Raw genomic sequence first — 27,829 nt, 5'->3', positions numbered from 1 at the left:
CCTATCCAACAAAAAGTAATACATTGATCGTGTCTGCGTGGTAATAAGCTTTATAACTTCCACTTCTGAATGTATGCGAATCAACATTCAAACAACGGATACGTCCAATGACTCTTGCAAATGCATTGATAGAGTGTTGAATAATTCGAGTGTTTACAAATCAGCATCACTGGAAATAGTTACTGTTATTCAGACAGTCAGTTGTCCAGACATTACAGTTGTAAACAATCAAACTCACACTTGCTTGTTTTTTGGAAACTTGATCATTCATTCGTCCAAATGTCTGAAACCAACAAAAATACAATAACATCTGATATACAATGCTTTATCGGTGAATAAAATAAGGTATATGTTTTTATTTGAAAATTGCAATGGCAATATCATGACGTGAAATTGATTAGGATTACATACTAGGATAAGGAATTTTTACAGCGTATTGGTCGATACTTTTTGGTGTTTTCTTGGTGAAAGAATGGTAATGCAGTGGAGGAAGTAACCAATACAACTTCTTGGCTTTTTTTCCAAGCATCTTTAAATCTTTTTTGGCACCGCCTTTGATATCATGTTTCTTGCCAACAGTCATTTGAAATGCACCAATTCCAGGAATCCAAGCATCAATTGCTGCATAGTTTTTAGTTTTTGGCACATATAGCTGATTTGGAGTCTGACCCAGTAAAACTCTATCAACAACTAGTTTCACTGAAGGTGGAATGGTAAGAGTCGTTTCTTCAGGCTTGGATTTCTCATTTCCATGCACCAACTTGTGGCTCTCAAAAACACCTCCGTTCTCCAGCATTTCAAAAGCATACGGTTCAAAAATATATCCACACAGTGCAGCAGTAAGAGGGCTTCCTTCACACGAGGCCAAGAGTTCCTCCATCTTGCGTTTCGCTTCTGTTCCTTTGATTTGAACAATGATATCCAAGGCTGTTTGAGACGCAAAGGCAACAGATGATTCTGTGAATGGGTCAACAGATGTCATGTGAACCAAAGAATGGACAACTTGAGACTTGTCTGTAATAGTCGAGTTCAAGCCAATTATCTTGATGCAATCATCAAGCTTGCATTGCCTACATGCGTTTCGAAGCAATTCTACTGGATCACTACTTGTATCTTCCAAGACACGTCGAGGGACTCCACCAAGGATTTTGAAACGATGGCGCCAGTCAATAACAGTAACAAAACAGGGTGCAATGGCTTCCAATTCTGGTTTAGTCCACAATGGCATGTAAAAGATCTGAAGGGGAAGGGATTTTTTAAAGTCGTTGGTTAGTTCTCGTCGTGGGGAGGTTGACACCACAAATGAACACCTTTCATAGGGAAGTGCATCTAGATATGCTGCGTTTTTGCCTTTGGCGTCAAACAAACACCACAAGTCAGATGCCCAAAAGTTTACGTTGTTGTCGGAAGGTAGAAAATTAGGGTAAAACACACCGCCTTTTCCATCGTAGTAGATAGTGCTAGGATGATAAATGAATAGCACTCGTTTGCCTTCCTTGACAAGCTTCCATAATAAGTAGATGAGAAATAAAGACTTGCCAATGCCAGGAGTTCCTGTGATGATTGCCTTGTTGATGCCGGGCTTGATGTTTGATGCAATGGATTTATAACTGTCCCGAATAAAGAGTCGTTTCAACGTAGACGAGGGAATCTCTTGTTCAAACAAAAGCCATGTATCCTGTCCAACAGCGTTGCATATGTTGTTGTAAAAGGGGATCTGGCAGGGCAAGAACAAATCAAGTTGCATTGGATCTGAAGCAATAGCGGTAGCGTTGATGAGTGAAGTGGTTCTTGCATCAATACCATTCTTGGATTTAATGATGAATGGATGGTCGTAGGAACCAAGATGATTTTGAATGGAGGTTAATAGAGTATTCCCAGCAATGGCTGGACCATCCACCACATAATGGATGGTGAGGTCTCCAACAAAAGCAGAAGCAAGAGGAGAGTTGGGAAGTGCTTGGAAAGCAGCAATTAGTTTCGATATATTGTTGAGTGGTCTTTTTCTCTCTAGTTCACCATCAAAGTGAGTTTCGATTTCCACAGGTTGGTTTGTAAGATATTGAACAAAGAATGCTTTGTTCTTCATTAGAGTTTATAAAAGAATAGAAATAGAATATAGAATAGAGTAATAGAATAAAGTGAAACAATGAAATGACAAAAAGATCAAAACGTGAATTTGTCTCACATTCAAAACTCAATATCACGTGAACAATGTGAGACAAATTCACACTTTGAATATTAAACATTTGTCATGTGTTTATTTGTATTGTTCAATCAAGTGTCAATTCAACTCAATTGATTACGTCATTCATATAATGACTCGAATCTTTTATTCAACATTTTAATATTCAATTATTGTTAATCAGTCAATTGTTGGATTAGTAAATATGTTACAAAACATTCATTTACATGCTGAATCTGACAAGTGGATAATGATTGTTCCAATCAACAATTGGATTGGATTGACTGCAACATTATCATTGATTGCAGTCACTGTTGACCAATACATTGTAATACATTGACAGTCTCGACATCAACATTGTCATTCATGTCAAGTTGTGTGTAGTTGCCAACGTCACACCACAACAATACTGTTGCTCTTGGACGTATGACAACATATTAATGTAGTATAGTTTTGGAGGAATATCACAAAAGTAAAAGATGAGAATGAAGGAATGAACCAATGAGTTAATTGTGTTGTTTATTGATAAAAGAAAACATTGATCATTTTATAAGAATGTGGATAACGGTTATGCGTATCCGTGAATTAGACGTCATAGCTGAGAAAGTCTCTTGTTATTGCACAAGTGATGGCTGCGATAGACATCGCCTCAAACATATATGCGTCGTGTATGAGTCTCTGAAATATCTCGTTATTTATGATATTTCACATTACCAATGTTTAACAACTCTGGCACAGTAATGCGGACTCGTGCACCGAGTTGAGTTGTCCAGCAATCGATTTTAGAAATGTGTTTGATGTGATGGTTTGAGATGAATGCCAAATGACCACGAATGTTACCAATTGTCATGACAGTTGATTGTTGATTCAAAACGTTGTTTGTTTGGTATTAATGGTTAGAGTGTCACTCATTGACCTGTCAGATCAGCAAGTGTTATTTCGGTGAGTTTCGTGTTTATTGTAGTCACATCAACATCAGCAGATTGAACTACGGATTTGCTTGACAGAGTTGCAGATCCAGTTGGATTGATAGACGAGTAACTGTGCAAACAACTGTGCGAGTTGCAGGATGTTTGAGATCCAACAAAACACTGTTTGCACACAAGTTCATGAATGCAGATTGTCAGACTTGACCATCAACTCACAGTATAAATTGTGTGTACGACAGTTTACACGCTTACCCATCAACAATAAACCCACATAACCAGCAAACCGTCAACGAGCAGCCAGTTCAATGGTTGGGTTGATGTTTTTTGTTGGAATTTCTGGATCAAATTTGACTTGATTTGTACCGAGTTGGGTCATGACTACAAGTTTGACAGCAATAGATTGATCTACTAATAATCTGATCGTGCTGCTGATTGTATGGATGTTGGTAATCCGTTGCAGATTGATACGGAATGTGACCAAAACACCACAAAGTTTATTGAGTGTGCACATTGCATTCGATGCAAAACGCAATAAACAAATGCGAGTTGCAGCATTCATTCAAGGTTCGACACCAGTCGATACAGCATTGACCGCAATGGTATTTATGTCAACAATTGCACGACTACGGAATAAGTTGATTGTTGCTTGGCATTCCGTATCGACAGTCTGCGTGTGTGTGCAACGTGCTGTTGTCGCATATGAACAACTTGGATTGACTTTGTGGACAAAACACAGTCACTGTTGCGGTGATGTCCACAGTCGTGGAAATGGTTTCGAATACCACAACTGGTATAACAACTGCATGTGTTGGTGAGCAACCAAAGTCCAGTTTGACCAAGATCTGTTCCAGTAATGATCGAATGACATTGTCGTGTTTGGTCATCATGACAACAATGTCATTGGTTTGGCTCTGCATCTGACCAAATGCGCTAGTCACAGCGATCAGATCAGTTTTCAAGGATACAACTTGCATGGTGAGGTATTTAACTGTTTGTCGCATTTCGTCCATCGATATGAAAAAGTCAACGTTTCCAATCGAGTTCATATTACCTCGAGTTGCCCTGCCAGTAGTTTGGATTGGACTGATACCACATAAACTGTTGGTCTGCGTGTACACTGACAATCGTTGTTGATCAATCGCATGCACACAGATCCAACTACATATACCAGTCGAGTTGCATCAGACGCAGATGCACTGTCTGGATTAATCGAGAACACTTCACATTTGTCACGGATGCATTGGGTGGTCGAGTAAACGGTACTGGTTGATTGATGCGGTGATCTTGCCATGTTTTCAGCAATCATGAGTTTGGTCCAGTCACCACTGCAGAGACTGCAAACACTGAACAGGATCTGGTTGAGTACCGTGATTGGGTCTTATTTTTGACTGTAGTGGATGTTTTGTTATCAATGATTGTTGAACCAGAAACTTGTAACTCGCGCACATACTCACAGAGACTGATACAATCACTCAGTGATGACATGGGCTGCCACACTTTTGATCTATCAACCTCACCGGGAAGCTTACTGCTTGTGTACTGCATCTGGTCAGCCTGTCAAATATAAATAGTTGACACATACCAATAAATAAAACATTAGTCAACCATAACTATACAGTTGTATCAATCCAGCACAGCTTGTGTAATTTCAAGGCTAAACCCAAGATTTATACTAATACAACCAACTTACTTTATACCGAGTTTCAAAAGGCGGTTTGTCACACGCCAAAACCCGTTTAGCATAGCTGTATGACAGCATAGATGCTTGAGCATCGGTATAATGCTCAACGGGTCCTGATGAATGGCCAGTCACTGCTGAATCTGGTGCAATGGACTCTGCAGTATATATGGTTGATACTGTAGAGTCGCATTGCTTTCCAGACTGCAGTATCCTAGCTGCCTCAATCAGGGACGAGACTATAATGTAAATGTTTTAAAACAATCCATCAGTCAATATAATCAGTATAGTTACCATCAACACACTACAGCCTAAACAATCCACAATACATGCATGTACATGCATTCACACCCAAAACTCGTGAGAAATTGATACAAAAATCACACACTTACTTGGTGAAGCAGGGATTCTTGGATCATTGATTGTACTGATTGGACTGATTGGGCTGGATGTATACATATCAGTGTATATGTTTTCCTGATTTGAACTAGTCAATCACAACATTACAAAATTATGCACAAACAACAGTAAAAGTTTAAAGTAGCATTCAACCCATTGTTCCATAAATCAAATTAGGCATCAACCAATTCAATCCCAAATAATAATCAACCGGTACATCATACCAACCAACACAAATCACAATTGATACACATTGAATGACGTTCAATGACATTAGATAGCATCAAAAACAGTCAAAATCATTACCATCAAAGTCGCGTAGTCGGAGTCGAATCAACAAAATTAAATTCGGCAACGTTTCGAGTCCATCCCAAAATACCGTAAATGCAATCATCAAATCGTAAATAATACAACATGCAAGTAAACAGTCATGTTAGCAATGTGTTGTGTAACCAAACTACAATATTCAGATGCACAACTATAATACAAATACTGTACTGCATACCTTTCTGGATTCATGCTTGCTTCGGCAAGGTGTGGTGCATTTTCACAAGCATTGGTTGGTTGGGGAATAGTGTTTTGCACACTACGGCAAGACTGTTTTGGAGAATCAGCCGATAGGATGTTGAGACGGGACCACAGTGAATTCATTATTGGTATTTGTAGGGTGTCAGGAAATGAATGGAAATGGAAATGTAAAACGAGTTGATCTCGAAACTTGATAACAATAATATGGGTAGCAGTTGTAATAGTTGCAATAGTTGCTGCAAACTAATACGTTCAAACAAGTAGTGTGTATGACTGTTTAACAAAATACACAAGGGAAACAATCAGATCTGAGATTTGGATCAATAAGTGGATGGACAAGTATCTCCAATACCAATCTAGTTTCAGCAGCACAATAGTCGGCATTTTTAATGGGTTTGATACTCCAGTCAATTCGGTCCTCCCAGAAACAGTAAAATGATGAATGAGGCAAATACATGCCAGATTTTGACGTCATTTCCTGTATATAACCGCAATAACAATCATTGATATCAGTCGAATCAATCAATTTGTGTAAAAATGAAACAAAAAGTCTTGGACGACCTTGAAGAGACTGTGAGATTTCTTGAAGGTCAATATTCTTTGACACATCGATAGTAGTTTGAAAATATCAGATGATTTCAAGTAGTTGAAGTCGGTGAATATCAATATATTATCTGGTTTGAGTCCAGCAGCAGAGTATGTCAAGTCCATAATGCAGATTCGCATTTGTGTTCCACACCATATATTGTTGAAGTCATCTTGGATAATAGTTGTGGTCAAAAACGAAAACAGCGACCGAGGAAAATCAAATTGTCCAGCAGTGTTGATGGATTGTTGTTGAACGATAGTCCGACTTTAAAAGATTTAGCACATGTTGCGATTCGTCAAATATAACACGACCGTCTTTTAGGAATCATGATTTCAACTGTTGATAGACTTTACCAAACGCAGACCAAGGAAGCTTAGATAGATGTTTGAATATTTTACAAAAGAGTACACCAGTTTGTATACTTGTTTGAATGCATAGCCATGTAAAAGGCTTGAGATCGGGATTTGTTTCACGGAGTGTTTTCAGAACAAATATACGAGCAGAAATCAAACACTGGATCAGTCTTTTAGATTGGTATTCAAACACTGCTTGATTCTTGTCCGTCTTTTTGTCAGGTGCCAACTGTGCCAACTTGTCAATCATTGCACTGAAATCAGGTCGATAAAACAGTCAAATACACAATATCGACACAAACCATAGCAGGTTGTTGTTCACATCCACTGACACCGATCATGACAATATTGTGTAGTTGTCAGTCTGTCGATTGGCATTTCTATTCCGATTTGTATGTTGCCAGAATAGACTTTTGAATACAAAACATTAGGGATTGTGTCAATGTCTTTGATGTCGATGTTCATGATGGTTTGATCCAGATGAATGGTTTTGATTGAATGTTGGACACACAACAGTTGTGTTCATCATACAAGTGTATCGACTGGACAAGGTTCACAAGAGTGGTTTGTAAAGTGAGTTCATGTCCATTACAATGTCTAGTGTTGATGATACAGAGTTTGACCAGGCATAATGTGTTGTATTTGATGAGTGGATCAGTTCCAGTGGTTTGATCTAGTCCAAGAACAGCAAGACAATGCCATGAATTGCAAGTTATTTCCACTCCATCAACAACAAAGTGGAAAGTAAGAAGTTGATGGTCGACTGGAATACCAACAAGCCTTTTAGTTGTCTCAATGATGGTGGTTGCGACCAAGTCAACAACAGGCTGTTGTTCAGCAATAGAACCTGTTGGCTTGGTCGCAGATTACAAAACAGGATCACTTTTGGTCGATACACTAACTGAATATCCACTCTGTGATGGATCAAGTCGAGACCAACTACAACGCATGGGACTCGCTTGCTGCTCTTGTAACAAACGGAACTGTTGGATCCAGTCCACTCATCATCAAATCCAAGAATGATGTTGGCTCAAACCCAACAATCACTGGTTCATACAATTCTTTCAAGAAAACTATCCAGATCAATGGTATCAATGTTTCTACAAATCATCTCAAAAGACCTGATCAACTTGACAAACTCACATACTTGGTTTGAGTATCGGTTTGTCGTATTGACTTGTTCATCTGATTCTGTAAAACCTATATTCATTAATATGTATCAACATAGTCTCAAACAAATGTCATTTGGATTTGTTTCTTGGACAACATTGCACGACACTTTTGTTGGAAATGCATTGATTGTTCCAAACAACAACGGATAGAATTGGAAAAAGTAAAACTGTTGTTTCTTGATGATGCTCAACAGTAATTACAAGACACAAGTTTATGGAGACTTTTAATCAAAGCATCGCTGAGTTGGTTGTCATTAAGCATGCGATTTATCATTGCATCAAACCATCTTTTTGTTGGAGGAATTTCAAGTCCTGTTGAACTCGGTAGTCTTTCAGGTCTTGAAAAGTGATTTTCTACTTATTCCAGCCAAACTCTGTGAATTCCATGAATTCCATGAATTTCTGGATTTACTCGTTATTGGGTTGCCAAACAACATGAACAATGAGACCTTGAAACATGTTCTTGTAACGGAATGTGATGGTTTTATTGGTGCGCTGTGTGTGTCGATTGATGATATAAAAACACAATGTCTAAACAATATTGAACCCACTCGAGCAGATCTACTACAATACTGTCTATCAAACAATTCCATGTTGGGTATGACTCGTTGTTTTGGAAGCGACCATTCAGATCTGATTAGAAATGGTTTTAAACTGTTACTCAAGAAATGTCTGACAAAAATCATCGATTGGACAACTTGGAAACCCAGCAAAATATGGAATCTTATTCATCACTCAAAAGGCTGGAATATTGATGGAGTCGTCCGACCTTGAACTTGCTTTTACTTTGCTGTTGGTCAAAAAATACTATTCAAATGGACATTCACAAACTGCTTTCCATCACAACATTTGTCTCTTCAAAAACTCATACGCAATGTTGTCTCATCAATATCGACCAATGTATTGGAATCTGTTTCGTCATGCGGTTTTCCAAATGAAACAACTTTACAGCACATGTTTATGGAGATATTGGTTTACTTGACTAAACCAGACTGTTCAATCTAACCAAAACTATCAAAAGTATTTCCCAACAACTCGAATGTGACGGACACTATTGCTGGTGGAATTGATTATTATTTGGACAATGGACTAGGAATCAATCAACACATTGACAGATTTGTCATTCCAAATGGAAACAACGACAATCCAGTTGTAATCCATATTGAGCCTTGAATTCAAACAGTCGTGAATCAAATCATTAATAAACTACAAAAACAGTCCAATATGCCAACTCGCATTTATCCACGACTCGATATGTGATGTTCAAATGTCTAATATTCAGACTGTGCTGATTGCAATTGTGGTTGTAATTGTGGTTGTGTGTAAATATCAATCCAATACTCGATTCAATACTTGATTCAACTTGAGCATGTCCAGTTTTGTAGTAATCCATTTGATCACATTGACAGAATCAAGCAATGATCTGATTCAACAACACCGAATGATGCATCCATATCACTTGTATCAATCAATTGTACACAATCAGTCAATATAATCAACAATCACTGTCATGATTGATTTAATTCATTCAATTTATTCGATCCATTTAATTGCATAGATCTGACTGGCATTGCAACTCATTGTTGTAAAATTACAATCAATCATCAATTATCAAGATAATACGCCTGCTCATATATGTCCTTGTTGTATACCGCTGTGATTTGAGTTCGGTCACTTGTCAATTCATCTCGATAGCGTTTGGCTTTAGTTGGTGATTGAACACCTTGAATATACTGCGTGGCATCATTCCACAGTTCAGGCAGTATGGGTGTCTTGTCAAAACTCGAGTTGTACCATTGTGGTTGTTGTGGAGCCACATGCGCAGTCGAAACAATCCGACAAGATGGATTCACTACAAAAAATGTCAGAATCTTGCAGTGTCCTGGTTGAGTTGGATCTGCAAGTTCAAATGATTGTTCTTTGTGTTGGTATCGATTGGGATAAACTGCACATCGACCATTTGGTAATTCAAGCGATCCTATATATTGATTATATGGCGATTCTCGATCAATGCCATACACATCTTTCCAATACATCTCAGATGCTATTTGATAATCAAACCGATTAACAGCCACGCGGAAATCGAGTTTGGGTGTGGTGATATTTTCCACGTCGTAGTAATACAGTCCAGTTGCAACAATCGATTCGTTAATTGGACCTTCAATGTGCCAGTTTCCCTCGTCGTATTTAGGTTTGGACGGTGTCAGTTGAATGTTGGTGAGTTTGACAATGACTTGTAGATTACGACCACGCAGTGATACTGGCTTTGCCGATTCGTATTTGGATTGGAAATGTTCCGGAAGTGTTGGTACATACACGGGACGAATAACTTGAGTGTCTGACTCCATACCACCACGATCTGACTGGTTTGGTGGTTCATATCCCTTTGTGCCATTGCGAATATCAATATACTTGAACATTGGATCCATCGTTCTGAACAGACCTTCAAACATTGGGACAAAACATTTGAATATTTTGGCAATGCATTTGTACATGTCTCGATGCCATATCGGATTCAGATTGTTGATGTATGAGTTGATGGTCACACTGCCATCCTGTTCGACACGGAATTCACTCGGAAGACATTGGAGCTTGCATGATATAAACTCGGGACTGCTGTCAATGATGGGCATATCTGAAACAAGTCGAGTCGATAACAATATATCGCATGGTACCATTGTGGTGTATTTGAGTCGTATATCCAGCGGTGCAATCATCGTTTGTCCATATACAACACTGTACATTGATGCATCAATCAGATTGTGCACCATTTGACCAGTGTTGTGATTTGATCCATATTCAATATCCGATACATTTGTCATCAATCGCGTATGTACATTGTCAGGTATGCCATTGTCCAGCATATACGTCAGTTCAACAGGTCCTGGGATAATTGTGCCCAATCCATCACCGCCACTACAAACAAGCTGTTTGACAAAAACACCGAGTTGTTCCAATGCAAGATTAAATGTTGATGGCAATATATTCTGACCGAGTGAGTCAGCCCTCCATTGCTCCACAATACGCTGGTTTGTGATATCGATCCACCACATGGGTTTGCAAAGTATACATTGCAGATACTGGATATACTGCATTTCGACAAGTGTGCGCACCTCTCCATGTGCATACCCAGCCATTCCAGATTTCATATCAATTTCGGCATTGTCGTCGTATAGCTGAATGCTCGAACTAGCAACATGAACCCGATGCTGGAAACACGTTTCAATAATCTGCTCAGCAACCCTTCTTTTTATGTATTTAGCAGTATCCGATTGTACAATAACCGTTAGATTTTCAAGTATCCCGCCTTGTTCCAACTCGGTACGTATTGAACTGTCGGGATGATTGTCGGCAAAATCAACAAGTGTTTTGAGTAGGTTTACAATACCATTATAACCATACAGATTTATATCTCTACGTGAATAAATAGTGTTGAGTTGGTTCACAATTCCATATTCTTGGAACGCCTTGATCATCTCGGTCTTGTTTGTAGATTTCTGAATCATGTCGTTGACATATCCAAACAGGTAAAAAGAGTCATACATATCGACATCACACATCAATATCGTCAATTGCTCAAAAACCAACGATCGTACAAGCGATACAGGAAAGTCCCGCATTTTGGATGCAGCTGATCCAGCTACTTCGATTATGCGTGTTTTTAGTCCAGAGTTGTCGCTGTGTTTGATACACAAGTCGTTCAGTGTTTGATCAAATCCAGCCTTATCAACTCGGCTGAAATCACTTCACAATCTTTATAGTCGCAAAAACTCTGAATAGTATAAATACTTTGACTAATCACTTCTTGATCGACACTCCTGTATTCATGTCATGTCAATCCAACCATGTCAAATTTACCAATTGTGATGACTGGACACACATTCATGCATAACACCACATACCTGAGCGTATTGACCACTGCTGGAATGATGCCACATTCCACTGCTTTTACTGGGTTATGATGACAAATATTCCGATACATGGCTTCAAGATTTTTGATAAACCCAACAGCAACTAGACCATTGGATGATTCCAGTCGTGAAACAAGTCTTGACAACACGATGCCAAACTAATGATATTGTTCAACGTCAAGTATACAATCAAATCAACATGACATGACATGACACTGTCCAAACTGATCCAATATTGTATCATTACAAACATACATTTTCATCGTCAATATCATGACAAACTTTCAAAAACAGGCCAATTGCCAATGTGAGCATTTCTTGATCGGACTCTTTAACAATAATCTCAACCATTGGCTTGATGTCAAATTGATCCTCTTGACTCCAGCGTCCATAACCGAACAACTCTGTACATGCGTTTATCGCCTATATGCATATTGACACTAAGTGAGTTGGATTTCAATCATTTGGTCAATATCAATCATGACTTGCCATCATTTTGACTTGACGGTTTGGTGATTGCATGCATTGTGAGAGTTGGTTGCTTAGTCGTTGAGATACTTTGAACTGATCATCACCGTACGTCATTCTCAAAAATACTGTAGTAAACTTCATTATTTTGATCTACACAACACATGTTGATTAGTTTAATCATGAACAATCCATTATTGTTACAATATATGAATACCTGTAAACTGGGTTGATTATACTCCAAATACTTGGCTGTGATATTTTCCAGTCCAATACTCTGTAAGCGATGCACTACATCTGTATATCCTACCATTTCAAACCAACACAAAATCAGCAATGATTTGAATTTATCAACAATACAATGGCTATTAAACCTACTGTAATTCTGTTCTTCCAACTCCAGTAGCAATACAAGCAGTCTGTCCCATGTTTGTTCAGCCTTATATAGTTGAGCATCCGCTGTTAATAGTTTCAGATCTTCCATGTGTTGGATCAACTCTTTCATGATATCATTCAACCTCATGTTTGATAAAATTAGTAAAGTTGAATTTTGATTTGATAATTTCATTCATGCGAATGTTCAACAATTTCCAAGAATTGTTTATATTTGGATTGTTGTAAAACACACAAACGAGTTGTTCCATTTTAGTATTGTTTTGATCAGTTTTTTGTAACAAAATTGGATTGTTATCAAACATGCATTTAGAAATACTGTAAATTAATATTCTGAATGTGATCGTTGTAGATTTGGTTTAATAAACAAACTAGTTTACTACAACACATGGTAATGGATTACTAAACATCATCATAAATCAGATGGACTGGACTGAAATGAAATGAGATCAATGAAAATCGCATTACAAACAGTGTGGTGATTAAACCATCGAGTATTTCCAAATACAAACTTGAATGAAAAGTCTTGTCACAATACTGATCGACTGTATTACTGTTTACACTGTGGTATTATTGATGTATTGGAATATTTGGTGTTCAGATACACGATGATAATGGTAGTACAACTCATGGCAGTTGTACAAACCAAATGTGATTAAAGCCAATAATAATGTCAGACAAGATTGGATAATGAATTAGCGTGTAAATCATCAACATTGACCAAGATTGATTGAAATGGTGAGATTGAGTTGGATGGTGATGAACAGTCAGTGTCATGAACACTGTTATTCAGCGGTCCATTTTACACGAATACGACACTACCAATACCATGCTGCGTAATACCACACTACATATATTACATTGCAAACTGACATAAAACAACACTAATTGACCAATATCAAACCAGTTGATGTTGCAATCTACATTCGACTTTGAGCAAGTGTATTGCTCTGTTTGTTGTACGATGCACGACATGATCAGTTGGTGGTATCTTGCAAGTATGACTGATAGTTACAATCAACACTGGTTGTTATCAGGTCATTGATGTATATGTAACAAACCATGCCAATGTATCAATCAGCAATCCAGTAACTATTGATGTAATACCCAACACAGTATACACAATCAATAATATGGTTGTTGACCCATTCACAATACTCGACAAATATCAACACATCAGAAAGTTTAAATTTATTCAAAATCAAAATCATCGACACATCATTAATCTGAATCCTAATTCGGTTCTTCGAATTCCAAATCATGTTTTTCCATAAACCTTTTCAATTGCTGTCTGATAGCGTATACTCTTTTCCTTACCGCTACATATTCTTGTTGCAATTGGTCTTCAACCTTTGGATCGTATTTTGGTTCAGATATTTCTTTTCCCATTGCTAACGCTAACCGTTGTTCCAATTCAAGGGCTGCATAATCACAATATTCTTTGTATTTTTTCTTGTATATTACTTTAGACGCTACAAGTCTTTGCTTTATATTATCAAGGGTTCTCTGATATCTTGGGCCTAATATAGCTACTTGATTTGAAACAGTATTGGCAGATTCGTCATGGTTGACTGGTTGGTGTTGATTTTGATTGGAAGTACTTGGATTGGGCTGATCCATTGACTGTTGCTGGTTTTGATTGGAAGTAGTTGAACTGGCTGCATCAATTATTTCTTGCCAGTCTTCGTTGGAAATGCTTAAACCAATTGCATCCACTGGATGTTGCTGGGTTTGATCGGAAATATTTGGATTAGGCTCATTAGTTGGGTCAGAAACTTGATTGGAAGTGCTTGAATCAGTTATATCAAATAGATCTCTCCAGTTTTCGTCAAGAATGCTTGAATCAATTGTATCCGTTGAATATTGCTGGTTTTGACCGGAAATACTTGGATTGGATTGATCAATTGATTGTTGCTGGTTTTGGTTGGAAGTATTCAGATCAGCTATATCAAACAATTCTTGCCATTCTTCAAAAGTGTTTGAATCAGCTTCATCTATTAAGAGTTGCCAGTTTTTGTCAGGAATGTCTGGACCGGGTTCATCAATTGATTGTTTTCGACTTTGTTTGGAAGCACTCGGACCGGGTTGATCCATCGATTGTTGTTGGTCTTGTTTGGAAGTGTTTGAACCGTGTTCATCAATTGGTCGTTTTCGACTTCGTTTGGAAGTGCTTTGGCTGGGTTGATACATTGGTTGTTGCCAGTCTTGGTTGGAAGTACTTGGACCGGCTAGATCAATCGGTTGTTGCCAGTTTTCTTTGACAATTCTTGAATTAATTTCATCCATTAGGCTTTGCCAGTCTTCTTCGGAAATCTTTGGATTAGGTTCATTGGTTGGGCCAGACACTTGACTCGAAGTGCTTGATGCTTGGAGTGAGCCATCGTTATCAATCGGTATCAGTATTGCATTAGCGGTTGCTACCACACTCAGCAAAAATAAAATATCAACCAATTTCATCAGATTGGTCAATGGGTTTAAACGATTAGTACAAAAATAGTCTCGATTATAGGACTGAATGTATTCGATTGTATTTGTATGTTTTGTATATCAAACCAACCCTAACCCTTTTAGGTTAACCAGTTATACAGGGTTACTTGATTGCTTGTAGTGGGTCACTATCAAATTAGACAATATGCTGCTCCCTAATCATAATATCATATTGGTCAATTTGATGATCGTGTCGATTGAATAATGCTTTTACGACCCTTTGATCAGGTATATTGAAAAGCACCCTTCAAGAGTGTGTTGTTTAGCCACAAACGCTTTGTTTTACAACCATATTCAAGTAAAATGAATCACTTTGATATTCAGCATGCAATGACTTTGATTTGAGATATGCAATGGTTGCATGTTCGGTTGGTTGTCACTACACATTGACTGCATTACGTGTTTGATATACAACAACCATCATATAACACACAATCAGACTATAGTGTTGAATCTACACATTGTGCACTCTTAGTAATCATACATTGCACAATCATCAAGTTTGAACCCATATTCATATGTTGTGTTTGGCTGTCAATGTTGTCAATACAACTCTGTACACACATTTGTTGTATTCTGAATCACGGATACGATCGCAATCTAGTTCAACAACAATCATGACACATGTCAGTAATGCAACTGTTTATTACACACCAACACTGTTATTTGGTGGTCCATTTACATCAATATGGCTGCAAGTTGTTGTTATATCACGTATTCTTGACATGGTTTTGATATTACCCATCCAGTTCCATCACATTGTTGTTGACCCATCATTGTAATGCTTTATGTCCCCATAATCATGGACATCAATATGTGGTTTCATGTATAATATTACAACCATGCATGTCGTTGGTTGCATCATCACTACTAGTGTATACTACACTACAGTGCATGTATGTTGGCATGTGTTGTACCAATTTGATTGCATTGCTACAATGTGGCATGCTCCAACCTGTTTGGATCACTGTTGTGCAACATATTGATATTGTACACATGTGATACTGGCCACCAACAAAGTGATCGGCGGTATTCGATCGTATCATTCAATTGATCATCCAATCTCATAATCAATGCATTTCAACATACTCCACTGCATGTACTGGGTCATGACAACAACCTATCCAATACATGTCAACTGATACAATCACCAACCATTGCATGATTTTAGTTGTCAATCAAGTCATATTATGATATTGTTCAATGTCAAGTATACAACCAAATCAACAAGACAAGACACGCTGTTCAATATTGTATCATTGTAAACATACATTTTGATCGTCAATCTCATTGCAAACTTTCAAGAACAGGTCAATCTCCAATGTGGACACTTGTTGATCGGACTCGTAATCATATCAATCATGGGATCAACGTTTCAGTTATACTCATTATTGAACAACTCTGTACATGCGTATATCGTGTATATGCATATCGACACCAGGTGAGTTGAATGTCAATCATTTGATCAATATCGATCATAACTTGACGGGCTGATGATTACATGCATTGTGCAAGCTGGTTGTTTAGTCAATGTGATATTTTGAACCGATCATCACTGTATACCATACTCGCAAACATTGTAAACTCTAAACTACACAGTCAATATTGGACATGACATGATCAGCAAGCAATGATGCCTGTAAATATGTTGACCATCCAATACATGAATGACCGACATTCCATCGTCATACTTGGTCTGTACTTGATCGTATTGTGGCTTATTGTGGCTTATTAGTTAGGGCTAGACTGAAAACCAGTGCAAAGCTACACAATCGATTAATCATGGTATTTGAATGCACAGTCAAGCAGTAGCTAATCAAGATTGCACACGATATAAAGGGATCCTCCTTTTCATTACTTCGGTATTGATAGCAATAAACCAACATCAACTCTGACAACAACACAAATTCCTTAGGACGGCACTCAAGGAACATGCTTTTAATACACCCGTTCAGTAGCAGGTATAAATACGATCCAAACCCTACTTGCTGAATAACAACCATATACAACTTGTTTAACCAAACCAGTATAATGAAGCCCGCAGTTGTCGTATTTGCATCAGTCCTGGCTGTCTGCTCGGTCACTATTGCTAGTCCAGTCATTCCCAGCTCGACTACAAGTACTGAATCTAGTATTTGAACAGTTATTCCCACTGCAAATGCAGTCAGTAAACCTGACTATTCAGAATATCCTATCACATATGACGGGTATGGAAAGTATTGCCATCCACTTGATTTTGATGGAATAATGCTGGTCAAACTACTTGCAAAAAATACACATAAACTAGAAAAAGTAACAAAATATATCAACAAGAAAGAGTCTAACATTGCATGTCAAGAAACATTGGTGGGTGAGCTCAAGGAAAGACTGGACTCTGTAATGGATGATGGTAATGGGTCAGGAATCGCCGAGCTTGAATCCGAGTTTATTAAACAGAATGGCATTCTTGAACAACTCAAAGAACAGTTGGAGCGACTTTTTGAAAGACATTCGAATAGGTACAAAAAAGATGTTGGATTGCGATCGGCACTTGCAGAGTACTTTGCAGAGCATGGTATGTCTGGAGAAATGACTACTGATGATGAGCCAAACCTATATTCATATCTTGGATTCAAGAAATGTTTTGATTATTTCTACAATCGCTCATGACAATGATTACCAAGATCCAAGCATGGTGTAGTTTTTCAAGATTATGATGTTTGGCAATAAGCTTTTGGACCAGATTCGTTACATTGCTGGAGTTGAGTGAACCATCACAGTCTCATCCAGTATATGTTGTAATGCAGCGTGTATTGCATGGTGGTTTAATTGTCATGTATCATGCATTCAATGTCGTTCATTCAATAAGCATCGTGTATTGTCAAACAACAGTGTATTATACTAATGGTTTGATCATATTGCACCAATCAACTACTATGTGATGTCATGATTGATCATTCGGTATGCTACACATATTGAATGCATGTAAATCCATGACTGTCAACTCCTTGTTGTTGAAATGGGTTCAGATCACCATCAGCTCACTCACTCGCTGCACCAATGCAACTGCATGATCAACCTGACACCAACCAAACCACACTCGAATATATATGTTCCAGTCATGTGCATGGTGTATCGATTGTCAACTCACAATGTCAACTCCAACACATTCCACCATGATTATGCTCATGGTCACACCATGCTGATGTATGTCGATCGGTATCACATTGCAACCAGTTATCATCCAATGACTGCAATGCAATACCGTGCATGTATTGTGACTGATACGCTGTGCACCATCAGCAAGTGTGCAACTGTCACTTGATATATCGACTCTGATATGCAACAACATGCTGTGTTTACCATGATCATGTTTTTGATCAATCTTGGACTCATGATACATGATTTGTCATGTTGGATCGTGTGGATATGTCATGGACTGCAATTTAGTTGCAGACACACATATGTTTGACATTGACCGATGCATACTGTGCAATGACTGATCAGTGCGAGTGTAATTACACACTTGGTGGTATTGTGCATTATAGTTGTTTGACAATGTATGAATGCTGGATTAGTCGGTTATATGTAACCCATTTGAATCGACCTATTTGAACAAACACTCGATGTAACTGACAAGCAATGTGTATACATGGCTGTTGGATCAGTCGAGTTTCTGTTGGTAGTGTACCGGTGGTAACAAACACTGTTTTGACACCATCACCACAACAATCATACAACAGTTGACCAATACACTTGTAACATCAACAGTATATGCTTGTACGATTACAGCCTGTTCACATGAGATCATTTCATATCTCAATACCCAAGTTTATTTTAAATAAATCCATTCAAAAAATAACTGTAAATCAACAAATAAACCAACAATTCAATCCAGCCAACACTGTTTTATACACTAGTCTAATCTGTCAATCTTGGTTGGTATTATTATTGATTATATTGTGGTTTGTCTTATTCAAGCACAAATGCTCGGTTATACTGTCAAATATTACATTTATCAATGCTCACTATCTTGTATTGGATTCCATTTGTCGTCAGTATACTGGATTGAACTAATCACTTGGTAGATCAACATGTGCAATATATCAATAACCAACGTGTACAACAACAAAATATAAAAGTTGTTTCAGTCGATAGTAATCCAGTGTTATACAGCATACATGATTATTCATGAATGTTGACATGACTCAAGAGTATGGTGTCCATGACATTGGTAATGCAATCAAAAATACAATAGTTATTCAGGTTTAAGGGTAGCTGATCAAGCCATGCATAGTGTAGATCTTGATGCTGCATAACCATTTAAAATGGGGTCTTTTTAAACTGTATTCGACACTTGGATTCATGCTGTGTCCAGTTATGATCTGAGCATTGGCTGTCTTATACTTGCCAATTTGAAACAACCGGGAATCAGGGTCAAACTGTTCAACATATTGCGCAAAGGAAACCTAATACATGCCAGACAGTTTGTGGATCCATTTTGCTTTCGAGTCAATACATGTTATACAATGGTTGTTTTAAACACCATTATTGCCATCCAAACACATTGCTCACAAACAGCAAATCAATCGTATGATAACCCTGACCAAACAGAACTCATAGGGTTGGAACTCATCAACCCGAAATGACATATCTGGCCAAGTAACCAGTTCAAAAAATACAGATCAAGCAGCAGAATTGAGCAAGATACTTGACAACCATTTACTAAAAAACAAATTATGATGATTGGATAGTGTATGGATAAATACAGCACATTTTGTTACGTTCAATTATTCGACATAGCTGGCATATAACATACACAGCCATAGTGGTATACAAGCAATTGATTAGCATGCAAGCTGTGCAATTGTAATAATTAGCATGTTCATTAAATGGGTTTATGCAATCACCACGTGTTAGACCCTAAATTAAATGAGCATAAATTATTGGCAGTGCTGCAGCCGACAAGTGATTATCTATTGATAATCCAATATGTTATGTATATTTGATATATGGACTGGCATAATTGACAAATGTCAATACACCATTAATCATCATATTGATTGAACTGGATTCACAGTAGTTTGAGTTGGATGTTGTGTTGGATAGTAAAATACAATTGATATGGTTCACGTGGTAATGCATGAATTGGTCAATTTACATCTTTTGCTTTATCTACCCTGAATATATACCTCGATTTCGTTATCTTGCTTGACATCAAGCATTTTAGTAAGAACAATGCATATAGATGCAAGAATAGCAAGCATTAGTATTGCCAGTCAAGACCATCAAGGTATAAAAATGAGTTGTCAGCCACTATCAAACATCATCAAACTGCTACAAATCAACAGCTCAATCTGTATAGTATTGATACGCTTGCCAAATACATTTCAATAGTATACTGCAGTCACAATGAAGTTTTTACTACTAGCCATTGCTTCTGCTGCGTTCACTGTCAATGCTCAAGAAAATAAATCTGGTATGCAAATCTGTTGATCAGTCTATTTTATGTTGGGTTTGTCAATGTTTGGATTGTGCAATCATTCAAAACTGTACTAATTGGCATACATTATAGAATCCATGCCTAAATGGGCCTTTATCAAGGAACACCGTGACGCTGGCAGATTTGTTTTTATGCCATACACTGACGAACAACGAAACGTCGTGCTGACCAATGTTGAAAATGGTTTCAAATTGTGGACCAACTATGAATCTAAAATCAAACACTATGGTGAGCGTGCCGATCCCTTCCCGATCATCAAGAAACTGCGTGCAAAACTGGATGCATCCAATCTTACCGATACTGAGATGCAGACTGAACTCATGAATGCGTTTATTCGCATGCGTGATTTTCATAGTCATTTTGCACCGTCTGGACCATATGCTTGTTTCGTGGCCACGACTGGTCTTTATTTCAGATTTATCGAGGGCGATGCAGATATGGTCAAGAAACCAACCGTCGTCTTTGAAAAACACGCAGACAATCAAGGCTTGCGTGCTTTTTTTGGAAAGGACTATGACCAAATCAAAGCTGGCGACGAATTACTACTTGTTGATGGTATGCCGTTTGTTGACTATCGGAACTTGAACCAGGACAAATCGGGTGGTGCCAATGATTATGGTGGTCAGCATGGTGCTCTTAATTACATGACGTCTCGTTTTGGTGCCTTTACTCCTTTGCCAGAGACTGATACGATCAAATATCAGTTCAAATCAAAAGATACTGGAAAAGTGTACGACATTGAAGCTCCGTGGGTTGTTGGTTTTGATCCATTATGCTGGAGTATGACTAGTCAATTGTATGCCAAAATTTCTGGAAAAACTCTACCTGGAACACCTCAGCCTGCCGACACGAACAGTATAATTGACACTGATGCATCTGATACCGGAGCCAAACGTCAGTTCAAGACTTGGAAAGAAATCAGAACTCCATTGATGATATCCGAGTACCATCATAAAAAGCAAAAAATTGATCAGATTTTACTTGGACAGCCATTAAAAAATAATGGTCTCGAGTACCAAAACGCCGGCGTGTCGACTATCAGCTGGGGAATCTGGAAACCCGAATCCAAGAATCTTGGTATTATTAGATTGGATGATTTTATACCGAAAAATCTTAAAACTGGTGCGAGAGCGAATGCGGAAGCTGTTCGTGAAATCCACAAACTTCTCAGTACTGTACTCAAAGACACCAATGCTGTTGTATTTGATCTCCGTGCAAATGGAGGTGGTAGTGGTGATTTTGCCAATGCCATTCCACAACTTTTTAAACCTGATTTTCAACCAATGACAATGAGATACTTGATGAACTCTGTCGCATACAACACTCTGGTTAATGGCACGTACTTTTTTGACACTTCTAATCCAGCATGGTACAAGACCCCACCTGGTAGCAAGTATTCTATTGATCATGACTTAAACTCGTTTAATCAAGCAAACATGTATGGCCAAGCCTATCTCAAACCTGTTGGTGCATTCACTGATGCTGTATGTTACTCTGCATGCGATCTGTTTTCAGCGTCTATTCAGTCGTCCGAGACTGGTTATGTTCTTGGCGAAGATGGAACGACTGGAGGTGGTGGTGCCGACGTATTCCCGCTTAATCCAACCTTGCTTTTGTTCAATCACGTTGATTTTAAGCCAATGCCGTATTACCAAGAACTGACCGACGAAACAACTGGACAGAGCTACACCAACGCTCTTTCAATCGGAGTTCGACAGATGATACGTAATGGAAAACAAAAAGGTCAACTGGTTGAAGATATTGGTGCCGTATCCGACTATATTGTACGTCCCCGTTTGACGGATATAGTGCCTGGATCCATTGGAGATGCACAATTTGACCGTATTGCCGATCAGCTCAAAACACTGGGTGCCAAAACTGGACTGAACAACCTTCACTTTGTTTCTGAACTTACCAACTATAACACCACTAGCAGTGACGTAACCATTGATGTAGAAGTTCAAGGAATCAATCAACTGTCAGTTATCGATGACACTGGCAAATCACTTTCAGTTGCCGATTTTAAAAGCAACATAAAAAGTCAACACTCGTTCAAACTGGCATCTGTAATCAACGATCTTGGTAATACTCGGGTCAGTATCATTGGCCAAAACAACGACAAACAGGTTCTCAAAACACATAAGCATATCAGTCGCACTCCAAAACAAGAAGACTATTTTAAACTTGAACGTGGTGTCAAATGGAAGTTTAATGGTACCAGTAAATCGGTTGGAATATACAACTCGCCATCTACCAAAAAGTCACAGGGATGGAATTCGATCAATGGTAAATGGGTTGTTGGCGACGGAGTACAATACAGTCCTGAAATAGAGACTGAGATCCGAGCATACTATACTGCGCCAGTTGGATCCAACATCACCATTGAAATTGATGCCAAGCTTGAATCACAACTTTATAGCGACTTTTTAGGACTGTATGTCACAGATGCGGATAGCAATCAAGAATCGCTTTTGAATACGCTTGGTCCAGATGGTAATATACTTACAGACGGTATTTCTGGATCCGAAGCACTTGTGAAAAAGTTTCCAGTGACAACCAAGACGGAACAGTTTTTTGTTAATCTCATGTTCAATTCAGATCTTTCTGTGCAGATGAAAGGAGCAACAATCAATTCTTGGAGTGTTACCATGAATTGAAATGGGTTGTAAATGTTGCTGAATGCATCATTGATTGCACCACCAGGCTATGTTTGAATAAATACAGTGTTTGCATAACTATCCTATACACTATTGTTTAAATTTATTTCAATCAACACATGTAAACCTTTTATTTAGTCGAGTGAAATATGCAAGTTTCAAACCATTTTTTAAATTGGACTGGTTTTGTCATGGATGGAATATTGCAAGTGTTTTTAAACTTGTCAGGTTTTTGTAATTTTTGGTGTGTTTTAGACATTTGAATGAAAGTTGATATTGGATATTTACCATACCAATCAGAGTTGTCATGGTTGTTTAATGAAACTCGGTACAGATCTGGATAAAACCGCATTTAAACCTGCATTTTCAATGATCTGATGCGACATGAAATCATTCGAGTTGATAATGGTCATTGCACTATTGTCTTGTTCTTGTTCTTGGACTCTTTCACTGGTTTTTTAGCTTTCATAGCCGGTCTCGAGTTGATTACTTGATTCGCATTTGGTTGATGATTTCAACTGGTATTTAAAACTATGGTTTGATTGACAGCATTAAAGTAGTTGAGCCAAACATGTGGACTGCAATGGATGAGTTTGGTGATTGCACAATGTATGATTACTAAGAGTGCACAAAGTATAAATTCAGCACTATAGTCTGATTGTGTCGTATGATGGTTGTTGTATATCGAACATGCAATGCAGTCAATGTGTAGTAACTATTGTATATTTCAATGTATAACACAGTTATTGTTGGATGAATACTGGAGTGAACCATTTGACATGAATACGGTTGTAAAAAGGAGCATTTGCGGTTATACAACACTCATGAAGGGTGTGCTTTTCAATATACCTGATCAAAGGGTCGTAAAAGCATAATTCAATCGACACGATCATCAAATTGACCAATATGATATTATGATTAGGGAGTAACATACTGTCTAGTTTGATATTGGCTCATTACAAGCAATCAAGTAACCCTATGTCATTGGTTAACCTAAAAGGGTTGGTTTGCTATACAAAAATATAAATACAATCGAATACATTCAGTCCTATAATCGACACCAGTTTCAACACTACTTTTGTACTAATCGTTTAAACCCATTGACCAATCTGATGAAATTGGTTGATATTTTACTTGTACTGACTGCGGCAGCAACCGCCAATGCAATACTGATCCCAAGTGATAACGATGGTTCACCCAAAGCATCAGGCACTTCAAGCCAAGTGTCTGGTCCAACCAATGAACCTAATCCAGACACTTTCGATGAATACCAGCAAGAGCCAATGGATTTAAGCCTTCCTAACCGATACCGGCAACAGCTAATTGATTTGACTATTTCCAACAAATACAAGCAAGAACCAGTTGATGAATCCAATTCAAACACTTTTGGTGAATACCAGCAAGAACCAATGGATTTAAGTATTTCCAGTCGAATCCAACAACAACCAATTGATCAACTCAGTCCGAGCACTTCCAATCAAGACCAGCAGAACCCGATTGATGAGGCTGGTTCAGCTACTTCCGACCAAACTCAGCGGCAACCAATAGATATGGTTGATCCAAGTACTTCCAGCCAAAACCAACAGCAACCAATGATCCATGGCAGGTCTTCAAATACTGTCACAAATCAAGTGACTGGATTAAGCGAAAGATATCAGAGAAGCTTTAATCGTATAAAGAAAAAACTTGTAGCGCTTAAAACGATACGAAAGGAAAAACACCAAGAATATTATGACTGTATAGCCCTTAAATTTGCTCAGCAGTTTGCGTTGGAAATGGGTAAAGATATATCTGATTCAAAGTATAACCCAGAGGATGAAGCCCGATTGAAAAAAGAGTATGAAAAGGCAAAAAAAGCAGTATACATTATCAGACAACAATTGAAAAGGTTTATGAAAAAGCGTGGTTTGAGATTTGAAGAACCGAATTAGGATTCAGATTAATGATTTGTCGATGATTTTGATTTTGAATAAATTTAAACTTTCTGATGTGTTGGTATTTGTCAAGTATTGTGAATGGGTCAACAATCATATCATTGATTGTATACTGTGTTGGGTATTACATCAACAGTTATTGGATTGCTGATTGATACATTGACATGGTTTGTTACATATACATCAATGACATGATAACAATCAGTGTTACTTGTAACTATCAGTCAGACTTGCAATCACTTGTCAGTTGCATGGTTGCATGATATCACCAACTTTTTAGTATTCATCCTGCAATGACTGTGTTATGCATTTCAATATACAATGGTTACATATTCGTTTGGTTGCTATTACACATTGACCCACTCTTTAATAGACACAACGAACATCATATAACGCACACAGACTGATCTTCAGCTGAAACTATCCCTCTACACACTTGACAGTCATACATTGTACAATCACCAATTCTGAACCCATATTCATGTATTGTGTTTGACTGTCGATATTGTCAATACAACTCTGTACACCCATTTGTTGTATTCTGAATCACAAATACGATCGCGATCTAGTTCAACAATGATGGCACATATCAATAATGCAACCATGCATGTCAATCACCACCAACAACACTGTATTGCCAACCATGTCATGGCACTGACTGTTTATCTAACAATTACATTCCAATAATCGTAGAAAACAAAGGTAAGCATTGACCAAACCAATAACAGCTTGTCCAATCTCAACAACATACCTAAAGTGTCTGCTCTCCAGTTTAATTGATGAATAGCTGCTCCATTTCGAAGATGAAAGTTTCCAACTGGATCTAGCGCAAACGATCGCTTGCTTTCCAGAATTAAATATTGAGAGCACAGCCGTTCAATGATGGGTTGATAGTGACGTGACAAGTCTGGATCATCAAGCCATCGAGTATCCTCAGATATCATCTAAAGCGATTCAAACAGTGATTTAGCATACAATACAAACCAAACTTGATCCAGGTATTTAAACTAGACAATGCACTTTAACATCCACACCTCCTAGTCCTATACATGACATGCATTAAACTACTGCGTGCCATCACAAATACCATGCACTGTTCAACACATACCACGTTGAGATGATGTAATAGAATAAAATATGGCAACTGTGGGATCCTTGGTGTCGGGATGTGGATCTGTCAGTATATTTTGAATCCGAGTCGATACTTCATTGACAAGTGCTACCTTTTACTCAAGCAATGTGTTGTTGGCTATAGATTAGCCAAGGTGCTGCAAATGAGATTGCAAACTAAAATGATCGGGATACACACCTGCACAAATGTAAGTGGTTCCTGTGGAATACCACGATGGAAGAAGCAGTAGCAAAGACGACCAGGACCAAGTCGCTGTTTAAGACCATCACACGACCCAATAGCATGCACAGCTTCATAAGAAATGATCTAAACCATTCAATTTAGCAAATAAGCTATTTCATCACATTAATGTAAAGCGTTGCAAAATATCCACAAGAATCTACCTTTTCAAGTATGCTTGCCGGTGTGTGCCAAGTAATGCGTTCCAAATCAAGGAATCCCATGCCAAACCACTCCTGTAGTCGGTTTTTAAGAGAGTCACCAAATGCAGAGTATCGTAAGCAGGTATCAATGCTTCTCGTAGTCTTGCTGATGATCGTAAAACTGTACAATCTGTCATGCACTATAGTTTATATCTCAGCACCAAGTATCATTTTGAGCAATGTGAAATCAACATGTATGATTGCTCTTACTAGCGATTCTTCAAACTGCTGTACAGCAGATGCCGTTTCCTGTAAATCAATACAGAAATCCTTGGCCAGTATATGCAAAAATTTAGATCGTCCAGTCTGCAATACACAATTGGGTCAATCCAATATTCCTAAAAGTTCATTTCAAAACCAGTTGTCATTGTAGATTTCAAGACGTACCAGATCTTGGTTTTCATAAAACTCGCAGAGTTGACGAGTCAGTAACGATGGCCAGATATCTCCATCCTCTCGTTTTGCCTTGACAACCCCAGCTACTAGTTTTCGAACACCTTTTTCATTGTTTTGAACATTCATCAATTCATCATCATTCGTGCTGGAATGGGGTTCATCTCGATATCCGAGTGTATAATAGTCTAGAAACCAAATTGTGAAATCAACAAGAGCATATTAGATGTCAATGTAAAACAATCCAAATTGTAATGATCCAACTGGCAAGTTTTTGGAAATACAGTGAATCCAGCAAGTTGAATTCCAATAGCAAATCTGAAATCAGTGCATTCAGATATTACAAGTCGTCAATAGTACTCACCAGGATAGTTTGAGTTCAACATTACATCGTCCCAATACTTTTCAACAGTAGAGCTGGGTGGAATTGGAACTTTTGTTGATAGTTTACGGACAAAAGTGATGGTGAGGAGGACAGACAAGCTCTCAAGAATCTTGAATGAATTGGGTTGCTCTGAATAGATTGGCAGGCTGGATATAAAGAGTTACGATGATGTATCCAGCTTCTATTGGCAGTAGTCGCAACTATAGCACGAGTAGATTGTATGGTGATGGACTGATATCCCTTGTGGCTAGTTCTTTGTAAACAGCCAATATCACATCTCATCTTGACAAGCAACTCCAAATGTTGGTTATACATCAAGGTTAGAATATGCT

At 38.1% G+C, this 27,829-nt stretch overlaps 9 protein-coding genes across 9 annotated transcripts; 4 read left to right on the top strand and 5 right to left on the bottom strand.

Moving 5' to 3' along the window:
• Window positions 1-403: 403 nt before the first annotated feature.
• Window positions 404-2,089, bottom strand: BATDEDRAFT_90343 (uncharacterized protein; the record flags this gene model as incomplete). Its single annotated transcript, XM_006680453.1, has 1 exon — window positions 404-2,089. One exon carries the CDS (start codon window positions 2,087-2,089, stop codon window positions 404-406), a length of 1,686 nt encoding a protein of 561 aa, XP_006680516.1.
• Window positions 2,090-3,673: 1,584 nt separating this feature from the next.
• On the bottom strand, window positions 3,674-6,176 carry BATDEDRAFT_26401 (uncharacterized protein; the record flags this gene model as incomplete). The annotated part of the gene is made up of 7 exons (XM_006680308.1): window positions 3,674-3,831; window positions 4,166-4,272; window positions 4,481-4,668; window positions 4,805-5,031; window positions 5,185-5,279; window positions 5,697-5,962; window positions 6,072-6,176. The coding sequence occupies 7 exons, from the start codon at window positions 6,174-6,176 to the stop codon at window positions 3,674-3,676; spliced, it is 1,146 nt and encodes a 381-aa protein (XP_006680371.1).
• Window positions 6,177-6,891: 715 nt separating this feature from the next.
• Window positions 6,892-7,712, top strand: BATDEDRAFT_32086 (uncharacterized protein). Its single transcript, XM_006680322.1, has one exon. The coding sequence runs from the start codon at window positions 7,160-7,162 to the stop codon at window positions 7,331-7,333; it is 174 nt and encodes a 57-aa protein (XP_006680385.1). The 5' UTR covers window positions 6,892-7,159; the 3' UTR covers window positions 7,334-7,712.
• Window positions 7,713-9,437: 1,725 nt separating this feature from the next.
• Window positions 9,438-9,869, bottom strand: BATDEDRAFT_30399 (uncharacterized protein; the record flags this gene model as incomplete). The annotated part of the gene is made up of 1 exon (XM_006680316.1): window positions 9,438-9,869. One exon carries the CDS (start codon window positions 9,867-9,869, stop codon window positions 9,438-9,440), a length of 432 nt encoding a protein of 143 aa, XP_006680379.1.
• Window positions 9,870-10,680: 811 nt separating this feature from the next.
• On the bottom strand, window positions 10,681-11,303 carry BATDEDRAFT_32083 (uncharacterized protein; the record flags this gene model as incomplete). The annotated part of the gene is made up of 1 exon (XM_006680321.1): window positions 10,681-11,303. A coding segment is annotated over exon 1 (205 nt), but the record flags the coding sequence as incomplete, so codon positions are not given.
• A 5,820-nt stretch (window positions 11,304-17,123) lies between these two features.
• Window positions 17,124-18,396, top strand: BATDEDRAFT_26399 (uncharacterized protein; the record flags this gene model as incomplete). Its single annotated transcript, XM_006680307.1, has 3 exons — window positions 17,124-17,211; window positions 17,257-17,646; window positions 18,101-18,396. 3 exons carry the CDS (start codon window positions 17,124-17,126, stop codon window positions 18,394-18,396), a joined length of 774 nt encoding a protein of 257 aa, XP_006680370.1.
• Window positions 18,397-20,483: 2,087 nt separating this feature from the next.
• Window positions 20,484-23,231, top strand: BATDEDRAFT_90146 (uncharacterized protein; the record flags this gene model as incomplete). The annotated part of the gene is made up of 2 exons (XM_006680529.1): window positions 20,484-20,550; window positions 20,647-23,231. The coding sequence occupies 2 exons, from the start codon at window positions 20,484-20,486 to the stop codon at window positions 23,229-23,231; spliced, it is 2,652 nt and encodes an 883-aa protein (XP_006680592.1).
• Window positions 23,232-24,343: 1,112 nt separating this feature from the next.
• On the top strand, window positions 24,344-25,162 carry BATDEDRAFT_90147 (uncharacterized protein; the record flags this gene model as incomplete). Its single annotated transcript, XM_006680528.1, has 1 exon — window positions 24,344-25,162. One exon carries the CDS (start codon window positions 24,344-24,346, stop codon window positions 25,160-25,162), a length of 819 nt encoding a protein of 272 aa, XP_006680591.1.
• Window positions 25,163-25,811: 649 nt separating this feature from the next.
• Window positions 25,812-27,498, bottom strand: BATDEDRAFT_90339 (uncharacterized protein; the record flags this gene model as incomplete). Its single annotated transcript, XM_006680452.1, has 9 exons — window positions 25,812-25,831; window positions 25,917-26,109; window positions 26,186-26,208; window positions 26,274-26,388; window positions 26,475-26,603; window positions 26,681-26,752; window positions 26,930-27,025; window positions 27,107-27,300; window positions 27,477-27,498. 9 exons carry the CDS (start codon window positions 27,496-27,498, stop codon window positions 25,812-25,814), a joined length of 864 nt encoding a protein of 287 aa, XP_006680515.1.
• Between the last annotated feature and the right edge of the window lie 331 nt (window positions 27,499-27,829).

Source organism: Batrachochytrium dendrobatidis (assembly GCF_000203795.2).
Source record: "Batrachochytrium dendrobatidis JAM81 unplaced genomic scaffold BATDEscaffold_9, whole genome shotgun sequence".
In the NCBI taxonomy this organism is placed as follows: Eukaryota; Fungi; Chytridiomycota; class Chytridiomycetes; order Rhizophydiales; genus Batrachochytrium; species Batrachochytrium dendrobatidis.
The sequence above is the reverse complement of the archived record's forward strand: the minus strand, read 5'-3'. Positions and strand labels throughout refer to the sequence as shown.